At 39.5% G+C, this 14,306-nt stretch overlaps 1 protein-coding gene across 6 annotated transcripts; it reads right to left on the bottom strand.

Moving 5' to 3' along the window:
• Positions 1-269: 269 nt before the first annotated feature.
• LOC114245817 (uncharacterized) lies at positions 270-13,421 on the bottom strand. Of its 6 annotated transcripts, none has more exons than XR_016323845.1 (11): positions 13,075-13,421; positions 12,447-12,554; positions 11,737-11,934; positions 10,572-10,850; positions 9,919-10,004; positions 9,090-9,218; positions 7,885-7,989; positions 6,039-6,280; positions 4,215-4,485; positions 3,233-3,337; positions 270-740 (listed from the first exon to the last, which is right to left on the bottom strand). XR_016323845.1 is itself a non-coding variant. In XM_028178110.2 (11 exons), exons 1-11 carry the CDS (start codon positions 13,240-13,242, stop codon positions 591-593), a joined length of 1,650 nt encoding a protein of 549 aa, XP_028033911.2. In that variant the 5' UTR covers positions 13,243-13,421; the 3' UTR covers positions 270-590. The 6 variants fall into 6 exon arrangements, 3 of the variants coding, with proteins under 3 accessions (XP_028033911.2, XP_089587467.1, XP_089587468.1); XR_016323844.1 differs by having other exon boundaries at positions 4,371-4,485; XR_016323843.1 differs by having other exon boundaries at positions 6,074-6,280.
• Between the last annotated feature and the right edge of the window lie 885 nt (positions 13,422-14,306).

Below are 14,306 nucleotides of genomic sequence, written 5' to 3'. Positions count from 1 at the left end.
AATAGGTTCATCAATCGATCATTATTTTTCAGTATTCAGAATTAGAACTATGAGCCGCTTAGCTTTTTTATGTAGTAGCTTTTGAAGAAAATTAGCACAAAAAATAACATATTTATTTGGATATACTACAAACTCGTTTTTTTAGATCTAGCCCATAAAATTATTTGCGTAGATTCTAATAAAATCCTCCTCCATGAAAATTCTCCTAATATGCGGATACTTTTTAAGCACTTAAATGACAATGTGAATATGGGGGCAAAAAAAACGAATTTCTTTTTAAATTGTTTATTTATTTTAATTTCAAACTGGCAACAAGAAAGCGCGAACGTCACGCGTTAAGATTGCCAGCTGTCAAAATATGACTAACACCACAATTTTCAAAGTTAACGCGGGAAGCCAGCGATTTAAAGTACTAAATGTTTCATCTGCTCCCAAGCCAGCATTCTCTGTCTTCTGCTGCCACTCAAGTAATAATGGCAGTTCGCAGTCACTTTATCTTGTCCTTAACAAATCTTTTATCTCTCATCGCTCTGTTCGTACCCAAGGTTTCAATCCTTACGAAGCGCAAGATTATCCATTCTAGTCAAAAACTAGCTTCCTTTACGTTTTTTTAAGCCGTGCAGTAACCTTTTATGGGTGTACATCGCGCCCGAGTGGCCAAAAGTCGCGCCGCAAAGCTGGCACACGTACGGCCGTTCGCCGGTGTGCGTGCGTATATGCGAACTCAGTATTTTGTTTGTCTGTAATGAGGTTGACGTTTGAATATGGCCGCGAATTTGCTTTAGCACACTTTCCTTTTTGAAACTATGGAGGGTGGAAGTAAGGAGCGCCATCTTGTATACGGGACAAGTTGAAAGTGTTCACCTGTAAACAGCGAGTTGGAAGCCAGAAAGCCAAAAAAGATGGAGTGAATTTCGCACGCACTTCACTGTGCCACAGACCGACATAAGTGACTACAAATCACAAAAAAAGGTCGCAAAGGACACATCACGATTCTCAGCAATGAGCGATCGTTTGAAGTAGGGAGGATTGTTGGAAGACTCTGTGAAATAGCGCTAGTGTAGGAAGTGGAAATGATATGAATATAGCAGTTTTTAAATATTAAATTTTTCGTGACTTGTGTAGCTCAAAAGCGTGCAGTATTTATTTATTTATTCAAAAACCCATTTTTTTTTTAAATAAAATTTACTTAGTAAGTGTTTCTTTCCTTCTTAATTTAGTATCCTACTAACTAATAGTTTACGGCGGTGTTTTTTTAATCTTCTCACTTGGTACTATGGCGCCATCTTAATTGGGTCCCTTTTCAGCTGACACTTTTTAAGGCATTGAGCTGCTCGTCCTTACTTCTACCCTCCATATTTGAAACATAACAGTAAAGTGGAAGAAAGGAAAATTAAGTCTTTGAATGGTCCATCTATTTATCTATCAACCCACGAACGTCCAATGCTGAACACAGGCTTCTCCCAAGCCTCGTCACAGGGACCGAACTTGAACTATAGCTGGGAACCAATCCTAGCACGGTTATCCGCCCCCAACTTAAGATTACCGTGTTATAGGTACCAGAGACTGACATATTTATACTTATAAAATATATATATATATATATACCTAGTCAGGTCATAAATTCTGTCACATGTTTAATGTAAAATAATTGAAACAAGTTTATTCATTATGTAACCATTCATATACCAAAATGAACTTAACAAAACAGATTCTTATGACACTAAAGTTTATTCAAAATGACCTCCGTGATTTTGAATACAGGCCTTCAATCTGCGCGGCCAGTCGTCTATCGCAGCACGAACGAGGTCCGTGTCAATATCGGCGGCTGCCTTAATCAAGGATGTCTTGAGTGACTCCAAATTGGGATGAGGCTTTGAGCACGCCTTTTCCTCCAAGTGTTGCCATATCTTGTAATCTAACGGATTCAAATCTGGACTGGAGGAGGGCCAGTCTTCGTGCCGGATGAAGTCGATTTCACGCGCCGCCAGCCAGTCTTGTGTGCTCTTCGCTCTATGAGCTGGCGCCGAATCTTGTTGGAATACCCAGTATCTGTTATTGAACATGGTATGAGAAACAGGTTCCACAAGGTTCGTCTGGACTGTATTTTGATACACAACTGCATTCGTTTTTACACCTTTCTCACAAAAATGTACCTCTGTTAAGCCCCAATAAGAAACTCCCAACCATACCATGAGCGAGGATGGAAAATGACCTCGTTGGACACGCGGAATACGGTTGCTCGCTTCTTCACTACTGTCTGCGTACACCTTATCATTTTGTTTGTTGTAGCTCTCTTCTACGGAAAAAATTTTTTCATCCGAAAAAAATTTCCCGATATTTTTTTCCCGCGTACCGCTTTAACAAAGCGCGGTATCTCTTCAGTCTCAGGTCCATTAGACGAGCATTCAAACGATGTCCTGTTTTTCTTCGATATGCCCGAAGCTAAGTCTTCATTTAACATCCTTTTCACCGTGGTTCTGCTTAACCCCATCTGAAGGGCTAACAGTTTCTGCTTACGTTTGGGATTTCTTTGAATTCGCGCCTTCACAGCTTTTATCACTGCTGGAGTCCTAACAGACCGAGGGCGACCACTTCTTGACCTGTCATCTACACTAGAGTCTTCATTGTATATCGTTTGATGGTACGATAAACGAATCTTTTGTTTATATTCAAATTTTTCAGTATGTTAAAAATTTGAAATGGCGCGTAACCGCAACGATGCAACGCAATAACTGCAACACGGTGTTCTTTAAGCGTCCACTCCATATTTAAAAATGAGTAAAATTCTAAAAGTATACATTTTTAACTTAACAATAAACTTTTTTGTGGCCAGCATTCTAAAAGAAAAGTTTTTACTGTGTGACAATACTTATGACCTGACTAGTTATATAAATGAATTGCCGTTCGTTAGTCTCGCTAAAACTCGAGAACGACTGGACCGAAGTCCAGAGAAGGTTTAAAAGGTAGATAAATATAAAAATACTCGGAATTAAATAAAAATAAAAATTATGTTTTCCCTTTGATGTGTCCTCCGTCGGACGAATTCCTTTTGTTTGTTTTAAGTTTATTTTATACAAAAGTTTAGGTCTTTTATTTATATCGATTGAGGCACTACGAAGTCTGCCGGGTTAGCTAGTACAATATATAAATAAATATTCGTTCTCAAACAAAAGAGCTATCGCTGCTCGAACTGAAAAAAACAATCGATCGTACCGTCCCGACAACTCACCATGAACCCGCGTCCGCAATGTTCGCAGATTTTATCGCGAGGCAACTTTTTTTTCTCGTGTTTAAACTCCACATGTCTTCTGAGCGTGAACGACGTATTGAAGATCTATTAATAAAATGTGGATTATATACATTTTCGAATTGCATTGGAGGACCGGGGTGTGGAGGGTTGGGGTGGCACCGCGAGTCTGGTTGTAGTGTTGACCGCGGGAACCCCCCTACTTTGACTAGGTTCTGACCTCAGATGGAGATCGGACGTCGGGTGAGAGAGTGCAAGGGGAGTCGTTTGGTGGGTAGGGCCCTCAAACAGACTTGGACCCGCGGTCTGTTCTGAACATCTGTAGACCGTCAAGTCTTACATACCCCGCGCGCCACCTAGGCGCGGAAGCCTCACATGAGGATCGGCCCCCTGCCCGAAAAAAAAAAGGGTTGGGACGTGAGGGGACAGCTATTATTCAATATAATTTAAGCACAGAGCTCATATGCTACGGTAACAACTTAACACCGGATGGACGAAATTGTTCAACAATCAAAATAACCGACTCCTATACTATTGTTTTATGATGAACATGAGGCTACGGACGCCCTCTGCTGAATATAGGCCTCGCCTAAGTTTCCTTCATAATGACCAAGTCATGTCCTGCTACATCCAGTAGGTCGTCGGGCAACCTGGTTGAAAGTCTACCCTGCTTGTTACGAGGCTAGAAGTTTTTGGCTAGAAGCATATGTTCATCGAGCATTATGCCCTGTTCTCTGCTATTTCAACCTTGCAACTCTTCGGGCTGTGTCGTGTACCATGATTCTCCTGCAAATCGCCTTCATTCCTAATCGAATCTCGCAGTGAAACTCCAGGACACAGCCCCTTCCATTGCTCTTCGTGTGACTTTGACCCTTCCGATGCATGGACGGATTAATGATTCTTTATGCAACACTGCGGTGTTTGGGACGAGAAGATTCTGCACGGTTTCCCGAACGCTACCCACCTAAGTTAGATTCAAGGGTTTTCTCTTTCTCTCCTCATCCTCCCACCCCCACTTTCTCTCTCGAAGTCTGACGTAACCAGTACTATCGTTCAATCCAATTTTAACGAATCACTCTATTAGCTCTGGAAACGCTAGGAAGATTACTTCGATGTCTACCTTATCGCAAATCGTGCACTTGTAATCGGGTTTGAGCTTCAAATGCGCCATTTCTATGTGTTGTCTCAGGAAGCGCTTCGTGGAGTATCTCTTTGAGCAATCATCGCAAACGTATCTGAAATAATCGTAACGATTCATCAACACGTGGAGAACGGCACGACGAACAAACAAAGACAAACAGAGGTACAAAACGAATGAAGTGGACGGAAACTAAAATCCTACTGGTGGTGGGACCTCTTGTGAGTCCGCGCGGGTGGGTACCATCACCCTACCTATTTCTGCTGTGAAGCAGTAATGCGCTTCGGTTTGAAGGGTGGGGCAGCCGTTGTAACTAAATTTGAGACCTTAGAACTTATATCTCAAGGTGGGTGGCGCATTTACGTTGTGGATGTCTATGGCGCTCCAATAACCACTTAACACCAGGTGGCTGTGAGATCGTCCACTCATCTCAGCAATAAAATAAAAATTACACAAAGTTACAGAGCTACTTATCATGCAGACTATATGAGGACTACGTCATTAGTTGAAGCTGGTATAGTACGGAGGTCTTAAGGGTGAGGTATTTTACTGATGGTAGGACCTCTTGTGAATTTTACTTGTGATAGGACCTCTTGTGAGTCCACGCGGGTAGGTATCACCGCCCTGTCTATTTCTGCCGTGAAGCAGTAATGCGTTTAGGTTTGAATAGTAAGGCAACCGTTTTAACTATACTGAGACCTTAGAACTCATATCTCAAGGTAGGTGGCGGCATAAAAGTTGTAGATGTCTATGGGCTCCAGTAACCACTTAACACCGTGTGGGCTGTGAACTCGTCCACCCATATAAGCAATAAAAAAAAAGAGTGAAAGTACGTTGCGTTGCCAGGTCTCCACTAACCACTTAATACAAGGGAAAGTGTTTGTCTGTTTGTTGACAGCAAAAGTAAAATTTCACAGGTATCGCCCGTCTTCATTTTTAAAACAACACACTGTACACTACGCAGCGATGTCGAAAATCGTATTAGTCACCCTAATATAACTTATATTGAGAAAAAATGGTGAGCGTGCAAATTGGTGCACGTGAAAGAAGTGAAACTTCTTTTGCACTGTATAGTATTGTGGTTTTCTCAAATTTTCACCCTTAAAACAAATTTCTCTTGTAATAGGGAATGCTGTGTATAAGAGAAACGACCTAGCTCTCTTTGTCCTTTCTTCCACGGTCCAGTGGTTCGCGAGACGTTCTATCTATTCTCTCTCTCTCGCTCTTCCTAAATTATATATTTTCTCTCTAGCCGTAACGAATCTGTCGCGATTTGAGTTTAACTCTCAACGAGCCTAAATAAGTTTTACTCCAACAATTTTATTACTATCACACATTCATTATCTGAGTCGACTAGTATCAAAGCCGGCAATGTGACTTTTGGACAATTATTGGTAAATCAGAAAAACGAATTATTGACTTTGTATTCCATTGGCAGTCACAAAACTCTTCTGAACGACATCTTAGATAAATAACAGGTTAAGTATTAACCTTTATTTAATGCAGGTTTTGAACCGTATTCTTTGAAGGAGACGATTATATTCAAATCAATCTGTATTGACATATCAATAACTTTTTGTCCAAATGCACAGATTGCCACCTTTGATAATAGACGACTCATCTAAATCAATTCAAGGCGTGCATTCCTACAAGTTCGCAACTGGAGATTTATCGTCAAGACAAACTTTTTGCCGACATGCTTCGAATGTTCGATCAGATGTTGGGCCAGCGTGGAGGCGGTGCTGAAGAATTTGCGACAAGGACCGCAGTAATGAGACGTGTCGTTGTTCGCTTCGTGCGCTGACCTCACGTGCGCGCGCAACCCTGCCCGGTGCTTGTAGACCTTATCGCACGACTCGCACTTGAATTGCGATGCGTTTTTGTGGACGGTGCTGCGAATCAAATTGAATACATTTGCTGCTTAATCTATGCTACCTAATCTATCGATATAGTGTCTAAGTCTATCTATATTATGTTTCCTTAATGTTAAGATTATTAATTAATTATTAAGTTAGTGATTCAACGGCCGTCTGGTGTAGTAGTAAGTAGCATGGTCACTACACAAGGGGGTCGCGGGTTCGAATCCCGCCAAGGGGAGATATTTGTATGATAAATATCTTTCCTTTCCTTCTTGTATGATAAATGTCTTTTCCAGGGTTATGGATGTATATTAAAATATGAAATATATGTATGTGTATAATAAAAATCTTACATTTATTTCCGTTATCTGGTACCTGTAACACAAGTTCTTTACGAACTTATCACGGGACCAGTTAACGTGGCGTGATTGTTAGTACATATCTATTTTTTTATTAAGTACAATTAATTATTAAGTTAATTACTAAGTATTTTACTGGTGGTAGGACCTCTTGTGAGTCCGCGCGGGTAGGTACCACCGACCTGCCTATTTCTGCCGTAAAGCAGTAATGCGTTTCGGTTTGAAGGGTGGGGCAGCCGTTGTAACTGTACTGAGATCTTAGAACTTATATCTCAAGGTGGGTCGCGCATTTATGTCGTAGATGTCTATGGGCTCCAGTAACCACTTAACACCATGTGGGCTGTGAGCTAGTTCACCCATCTAAGCAATAAAAAAAAATACAATATCCCAAATGGCGAGTCGTAGTAACCTAAAGGATAGGACTGCCGTTGTGTTCTTATAGTTTTATCAAATTTTTACTACCAATTTTTCTAATAAAATACGCTCTTTATAAATATTAACGACTTCCACGAGGTAAGAATAACATCGTCTAATATATATAAATCTAGCGCGCTATATTGAAATTTTATATATTTGGTGAAAACTGTAAGCCTGACTTTGTATTGAATGCAATAAATAAATAAATAAATAAATAAGCCCGCACGGGTAGGCATATAACTGAAACTTAGAAGTATGGAGGGTAGAGGTAAGGTGAACCGTCTCATATGGGAGAATCTTGAAAAAGTGTCCCACTTTCAGCACTAAATAACAGTTCAAAAATCCTCCAGAATGGCGCTAGCATAGGCACAGGGTATGATATGAATTGAGCAGTTGTTAACTGATTGAAGTATCCATGCTGAGTTAGGAAATTTAATATACTTAATGACTAGAGTAGTTAGTGACATTGTAATATACAATACCTCACATATCCTCGTTAATATAACCTAAAATTATTACTATGGTAAAACGTGGAGACATCGATTACATTTTCTTATCAGCTTTAAATAAGTTACTTTTTTTGTGATTTTGTAGTGCTTACAGTTATTTCGTCTTTTTTTATTTCTCTCTTATTCTAATAACTTTTAGCGCCTTTTTTAAAATTTACCTGGTTGCTACAGTAGCGCCACCCTTATTTAGCAAATTTTAACGGACACTTTCTCACACAGAGACGGTTCTCCTTACCTCTATCCTCCATACTTAGAACTAATATCTCAGGGCGCTAACTGCGATATCCGTATGATACGTTAATCGATCTGTCAAAAAAGAAAAAAAATACCGCCATTTTGTGACGTCACTTACTTGATATGCATCCTCAATTGGGTCCCCTGCAAGTACATTCCGTCGCATAAAGAGCATTTAACTTGATTGTGTTTCGCTTGATGGTATTTGTAGCTTCTGTGAGAGCTGAAATTGATATTATTTGCGGGAATCGCGAGCCGCGGTCAGATATTTTTTTTAAAAGGATTTTATGACCTGGTAACTAAGACCTTTAAGGTCAAATCTTATTTTAATTTTAATGATACGTAACTTTTTTATATGAAAATGATATTGTGAAATGAAATGAAGTTGATTATTATGAAACATGGCATGAAGTGAAATGAAAACGAAATGAAATGACATGAGATGAGATGATATGGGATGAAGTATAATCTCAGTAAAATGGTGGTCATTTACTGAGATTTTTTCATTTGACTTTTTGGAGGATCCCGAGCAGTTACGTCCAGCGGCTTTGTTTCATTTTCCCACATTTGTGCACTTTAACAGATATTAAACAGTTAATAAACCACCGTTATTACACATTTAAACCTGAAGAAACACTAAATAGACAAAATAAAACAAATCACACAACTTCACTACTCGCGTTCCCGCCAATAAGTTCCCGCGGTCAGAAATATAAGTATTACCACAGATAAAAAATATCTCGTGACGTTTACGTTTCGTTTCACGCAGGAAAAAGAAAAAACTGTAAACGTCATTATTTTACTTTTTTTTATTAAATTAGACGGTAGCTAGTCTTATATTCAAATGGTGATGAATTTTTTTTATTTTTTTTTTATTGCTTAGATGTGTGGACGAGCTCACAGCCCACCTGGTGTTAAGTGGTTACTGGAGCCCATAGACATCTACAACGTAAATGCGCCACACACCTTGAGATATAGTTCTAAGGTCTCAGTATAGTCACAACGGCTGCCCCACCCTTCAAACCGAAACGCATTACTGCTTCACGGCAGAAATAAGCAGGGTGGTGGTACCTACCCGCGCGGACTCACAAGAGGTCCTACCACCAGTAATAGATATATGTAGATATATTCACAATACATTACAACATTTGAAGTTGTAAATGTCTTATTGATTAATGAAAATTTCTAATTTATGTTATTAACCGATGAAATAATTTCCATAACTGTCATCGTCGTATTAGCTCGAAACGAAAATTTCAATTAAACGGGCAACACCAATGAAATATTAAAATATGAACTTTCAAATAAAATGGCAACACTTACGCAGTCTCGAAGCGACAGTGCGACAAATCGCATCTGTATATCTTCCGATCGACCGTATGTACTTCTTTGTAGTGCACAACGGCTGTTTGTTTGTCCTGGTACAACTTATCGCATTCCATACACTTGTACCTGGAGGACCGATAAGACGGTTACCTGGGCTAGGATTTAAGCGAGCTAAAACGTTGCCAATAGGAATTTAAAAAAAGAAAAAAATTATTACCTTTACCAGACGAGCATATGGCGCACCTGATGGTAAACGGTTACCGTCGCCCATGGATATCAGCAATGCCAGGGGCAGAACCAAGCCGCCGCCTACCATTAAGTACTCTCCGCAAGTTTTGTTTGAAGAACGACATGTAATAGGGGAACATCGTGGAGGGGAGTTCATTCCAAAGCCGGATGGTACGTGGCAGAAAAGATCTTTGGAAACGCAATGTCCATGAACGCAGCGGTTCTAGATAATATGGATAAATTCTGCTGCGGTGGCGGGAGGTGTGATGGTAAAAAGGTGTCCGGTGTCACATCTTTTGGACGGGGACCGAAGGTTCGGGTGAAAGGGAGAGGGGGTCATCTACCGGGTGGCCTCTATCTCAGCAGCCACACAAATAATGGCGGGGCAAACAGGGAACCTTGTAGGAGTTTCGGTTCCCAGCCCAAAAAGACAAGTATCCACTGTTCTCAAGACGTACGTACTTGAACGATAGGTGGTATTGTGAGCCCGCATGCGTAAGTACCCTATCCCGACTATTTATGTCACGAAGCACTCATGCGCATGCCTTCTGAACAATTTAACAAAAACATTACTTTCAATTCGAAAACGTCAACCTACCTCAAATAATGTCTCTTCGTGTGAGTTCTGACTTTCGATTCTGTGTCGTAAGTACATTCGCATACGTCGCACACGTGTGCGTTATTCTGAGAAAATAAAAAGTAGTTCACAGTGGTCATTTAATTTATTTCCTTTAAAGTGAAACTTTTATTACAACGACTCAAACTTTTTCGTCTGTGTGTTGCATGTCGCGTGACGGTCGGCCGCGGAGTAGGGATAAAGTGAAAGGCGCTCGTCAGAGCAGCCAAGGCCAATATGGTGGCGACTATAGCTGGCGATGGCTACCGAACTAAACAAGGACACCCGCTGGTCCAATCTGAGGGCAACCTGAAGACTTCATCGAAATCACATCAACCATTTCGGAGCCAGAGAGCATATTCACACATCGACTTATATGTCGAGGGCTGTGAATATCGCGTACTAAGCGACATTTAAGGCCGTTTTATTTTGGTATTAACATCAACAATTCAATGTTGGTAATTGAAGTTCAATTAAGTTTACTCCATTCAAATAGCTGAAGATGATTTTTTTTTGTCAAGATATATTTTTTTTAAATTTCAAACTTTAAATGGCTCAATGGCTAAATGGTTGAAAAAATGTCACTTAAAGTTAATAGCTTTTCACGCCTTGATATAATTTAAACTACATCATACCTCATTATGGCTGAGTGTCAAATGCCTGTCCAAGTTAATGGCGTGGTCGTAAGAGATTATACATTTCTGACATTTGTATGACTTCTTCGTGTATCTAGGGTCGCAGATGGCCCTCTCCCTCTCAGCCCCTAGCTCGGCGTCAGATAACTCTATCACCCTCAATCTGATCCCGCCGACAAGCTCAAGGATCCAGCCATCCTTTTTCATCTCTTCACGTCCGCCGACAAGCTCAAGGTTCCAGCCATCCTCTTTCATCTCTTCACGTCCCTGTGCCTGTAACTAAAAGATAACTACCCTCACGGATCCTCCTTTTTTTCCTACCTATTCTAGTAACTTTGAAGGGTTCGATTCGCAGAACAAGTAGGTGAGCTCACGGGGCTCTAGCCTGAGCATATGGTAACACTAATCCTAGCAAGAGCAGTGCTTCGCAGAACCTACCACCGGATTAGAAACGCGACCCACTGAGAAGATCCGGCGAGAAACTCAGTGGGTTGTGTCTATGAGTTAATTTACTCGTTGAGCCCTTCGTCGCAAGCGACGGGTTCGACGAGAACTGTGACCGGTGCTTGAGGTACTTAAAAGCACCGTTAATGAATCGGGAGGATCCGAAATGACGTGTTTAGGGCGACGTCGGTAGTTTACCATTCGGTCTGCAGGATTGGGAATGGGATCCTCCTCTTCCACTCAGTTCTACCGGCACTGTCGAACCAAAGCTTTTACTCATAGTAGGACGTCTTGTGAGTCCGTACGGATAGGTACCACCGCCCCGCCTATTTCTGCCATGAAGCAGTAATGCGTTTCAGTTTGAAGGGTGGGGCAGCCGCTGTCACAATACATGTGGCGGCATTTACGCTGTGAATGTCCATGGACTTCGATTATCACCTGGTAAACTGAATTAGAATCACTTCCTTTCATCCTACTGAATCGGAAAACACCACATTGATAAACATACTATAGAAAATAATAGAACACAGTGGTATTTTTTTTTTTACACCCAGATATCAAACATCATCATCAGTGTCAAGAGACAACCAGATCCATTATCTCCACAAACTGAGTTTTGTCCAAGGTCCACCGTTAGTACCTGATCACAAGACTGGTTCGTGGAAATCGGCTGGCTGACAGCCCATAACTCGAGAACCACAATAACAAAATAAAAAAACACCTCAGGAAATTCCGCTGTTTCATTGTAGAAATCGTTCACTTCTGGCGTATTTTCTGAATTGAGATAATTCAAGGTAGTTACTTCTTTAACTTCAACGTCTTCAGGCTCAATTTTGACTTCACATAGTTCGTTGTTTAAGGGCGAAAATAGCAGGAGGGTGCTGTATTTGTAATTTAATACCTTCTTGAACTGAGATGTCTGGAACAGGGCAAATGAAAAAAAATTGCTTATAATGCCAATTTTAAATTTTAAAAAGCCATTTTTATGCTTATTAAACTTAGATTTAGAGCTCATGTCTCAAGGTGAGTGGCAGAATTTTTTGTTGATGTCTATGGGCTCAATGATAACCACTTAACAGCAGTGGGTCGTGAGCTTGTCCATCCATTTAAGCAATGAAAAAGTGCTCCACTTTCTCTGATTCATAAAGATCCCCACAGATTAAATGACCTATTTTTTAATGTGTCAACTGGAGAAAGAGTAGGCCCTAGTACTCCCTCCTCGTCAGGTTTGAGCCCCGTGACCTACTCGCCTCGGTAGTAGATTGTGCAAAGCACTGTTCTTGCTAGGGTTAGTATTAGCAACGTCATCAGGTTAGAGCCCCATAAGCTACTAATTCTATGATATATACTAGTATAACCCCGTGAGGTTACTTGAATAGGTAGGGAAAAAAACCAAAGATAAATTGTTACAGATTGGTTCCTTAAACAAACCTTTCCTTGGAGAATGGAGCAACACTGTTCCACTCTCTTCAAGAACAGATCTGTCTTCTTCAGTAAATGATGACATTCTGTACACAGTAGCATGCTTCTTAAGTTCAGCTGAAATATACATATGGAACATAAAGTAGTATAAAGTATCTGTTATCTTAAAAATATTTATGGTTCAAAGAAGAAAGAAGTTTGCATATGTAATGTATCTGTGTTCAAGCTTAGTAGGCACTTCTTTTTCTAGTAAATGGAAATGTGTCTAAGAATGAGATATTAGAAATGCATTTTTTTTTTATTATAGTTGTTGTATATTTGCTACATGTCCATATGAAAATCTCTGGTCAGATTTTGGTGAGGTTTCTTAGTATAATAGTTACATTAACATGAGAATAGCACATAGGCTATAAAATAGTACAATTCACAATGACAGGTGGATGTGAAGAAGGTCCAAAAAATTTTTTTTAATGTTAGTAATAGTCATGGCAGTGCGACTGACTTCCATTAGAATTTTTATATTAGCTGCCTGAATTGCTGTAAGCTTTTAAGCTTATGTCGTTATGTAACTTTTTATTGCATAGACGGGTTAATGAACCGACAGTACATCTGGTATAAAGAGTGGTAAAGCACTTACCTTATTTTTAAAAAGCTTTTCAAGAAAAGTTATGTGTTTACAAGAGGAGAGACAAATCAAAGTTCGTCCTGTTGATAAACAATAGAAACATACAGCCTCAGCCGATTTAGAAGAATCTAGTTCTTTCAATAGGTGCATCGGTTTGTTATTACTGATGTTGTGAGTCATGTTTCAATTTGTGTATCCAGTATTTTCTGTGCTTATTTTATAATCCTTGGTTAATTTGCTGCCCGCTAATTATATCGATAATTTTTTGTTAAGATCTCGAGAACCTTGTATATTGAAAATACCAAATCCATCCAGCAGCATCCTTTTGTTTATATTTTGAATGTTTGTCAATGTCAAAATTGTTATATTAAGTGGTCTATGGTAGGTAGTTGTAGTTTTATTTTTCCAAGTGGAAAGGCAAAGATAACTTACCATACAGCCTAATCTTATAGATATTTTTCATGAAATATGATATTATGAAATCAAATTAAGTTAATTAAAATGAATGAAACATGGCATGAAATGAAATGATATGATATGGGATATTTTTATGAAAAATAATAATATGGAGTGAAATGAAATGAAGATGATTAATTTGAGGCATTAATCAACTGGGATGAAATTAAATTAAATGAGATGAAATATAATCTGAGTAATGGTGGTCATTTACTGAGATTCTTTCAGTGAACTTTTTGGAGGATCCTGAGAAGTTATGCTCAGCGGCTTTGTTTCATTTTCTCTCATTTGTGCATCTTTATAGATACTAAACAGTTAAGAAACCACCGTTATTACAAATTTAAACCCGAAGGAACACTAAATAGAAAAAACAAATCACACAACTTCAGTCCTCGCGTACCTAGTGATGTAACTAGATAAACTAAACTAAAAATGCTAAGTGCAAGTTCCATCGCTAGAGTGGCTGATAGAGGCACAATATCGAGAAGCTTAAATCCACCAAACTAGATTCTGTCAGTAGCCCTCGCTGGTTGGGCGAATCATGGGCGAATCTCATCCCAAATTAACTTTCAAAGTGACTTGACGTTTTAAGCTTTGTTTAAGCATATTACGAAAAATTTTTACTAATTTATGTGTATTATAGACTCTATGAAAAATTTCGCTTTCGAAATAAGTTGAGACTACCTATCGCCCGGTCGGCGGTGTATCGCTTTGATTAATGTCTAAAATTAATCATCTTCACTTCATTTCATTTCACTCCATATTATCATTTTTCATACCTAAAAAAA

This window comes from Bombyx mandarina, chromosome 11, assembly GCF_030267445.1.
Source record: "Bombyx mandarina strain Sakado chromosome 11, ASM3026744v2".
Classification (NCBI taxonomy): Eukaryota; Metazoa; Arthropoda; class Insecta; order Lepidoptera; family Bombycidae; genus Bombyx; species Bombyx mandarina.
The sequence above is the reverse complement of the archived record's forward strand: the minus strand, read 5'-3'. Positions and strand labels throughout refer to the sequence as shown.

Coding starts and splice junctions, on each gene's coding strand:
- LOC114245817 (XM_028178110.2), bottom strand. CDS start 13,242: ATGACTCACAACATCAGTAATAACAAACCGATGCACCTATTGAAAGAA. Junction 10,005..10,571: donor TGACACTCAGCCATAATGAG/GTATGATGTAGT, acceptor TTATTTTCTCAG/AATAACGCACACGTGTGCGA. Junction 3,338..4,370: donor AGTGCACGATTTGCGATAAG/GTAGACATCGAA, acceptor TTTTATTAATAG/ATCTTCAATACGTCGTTCAC.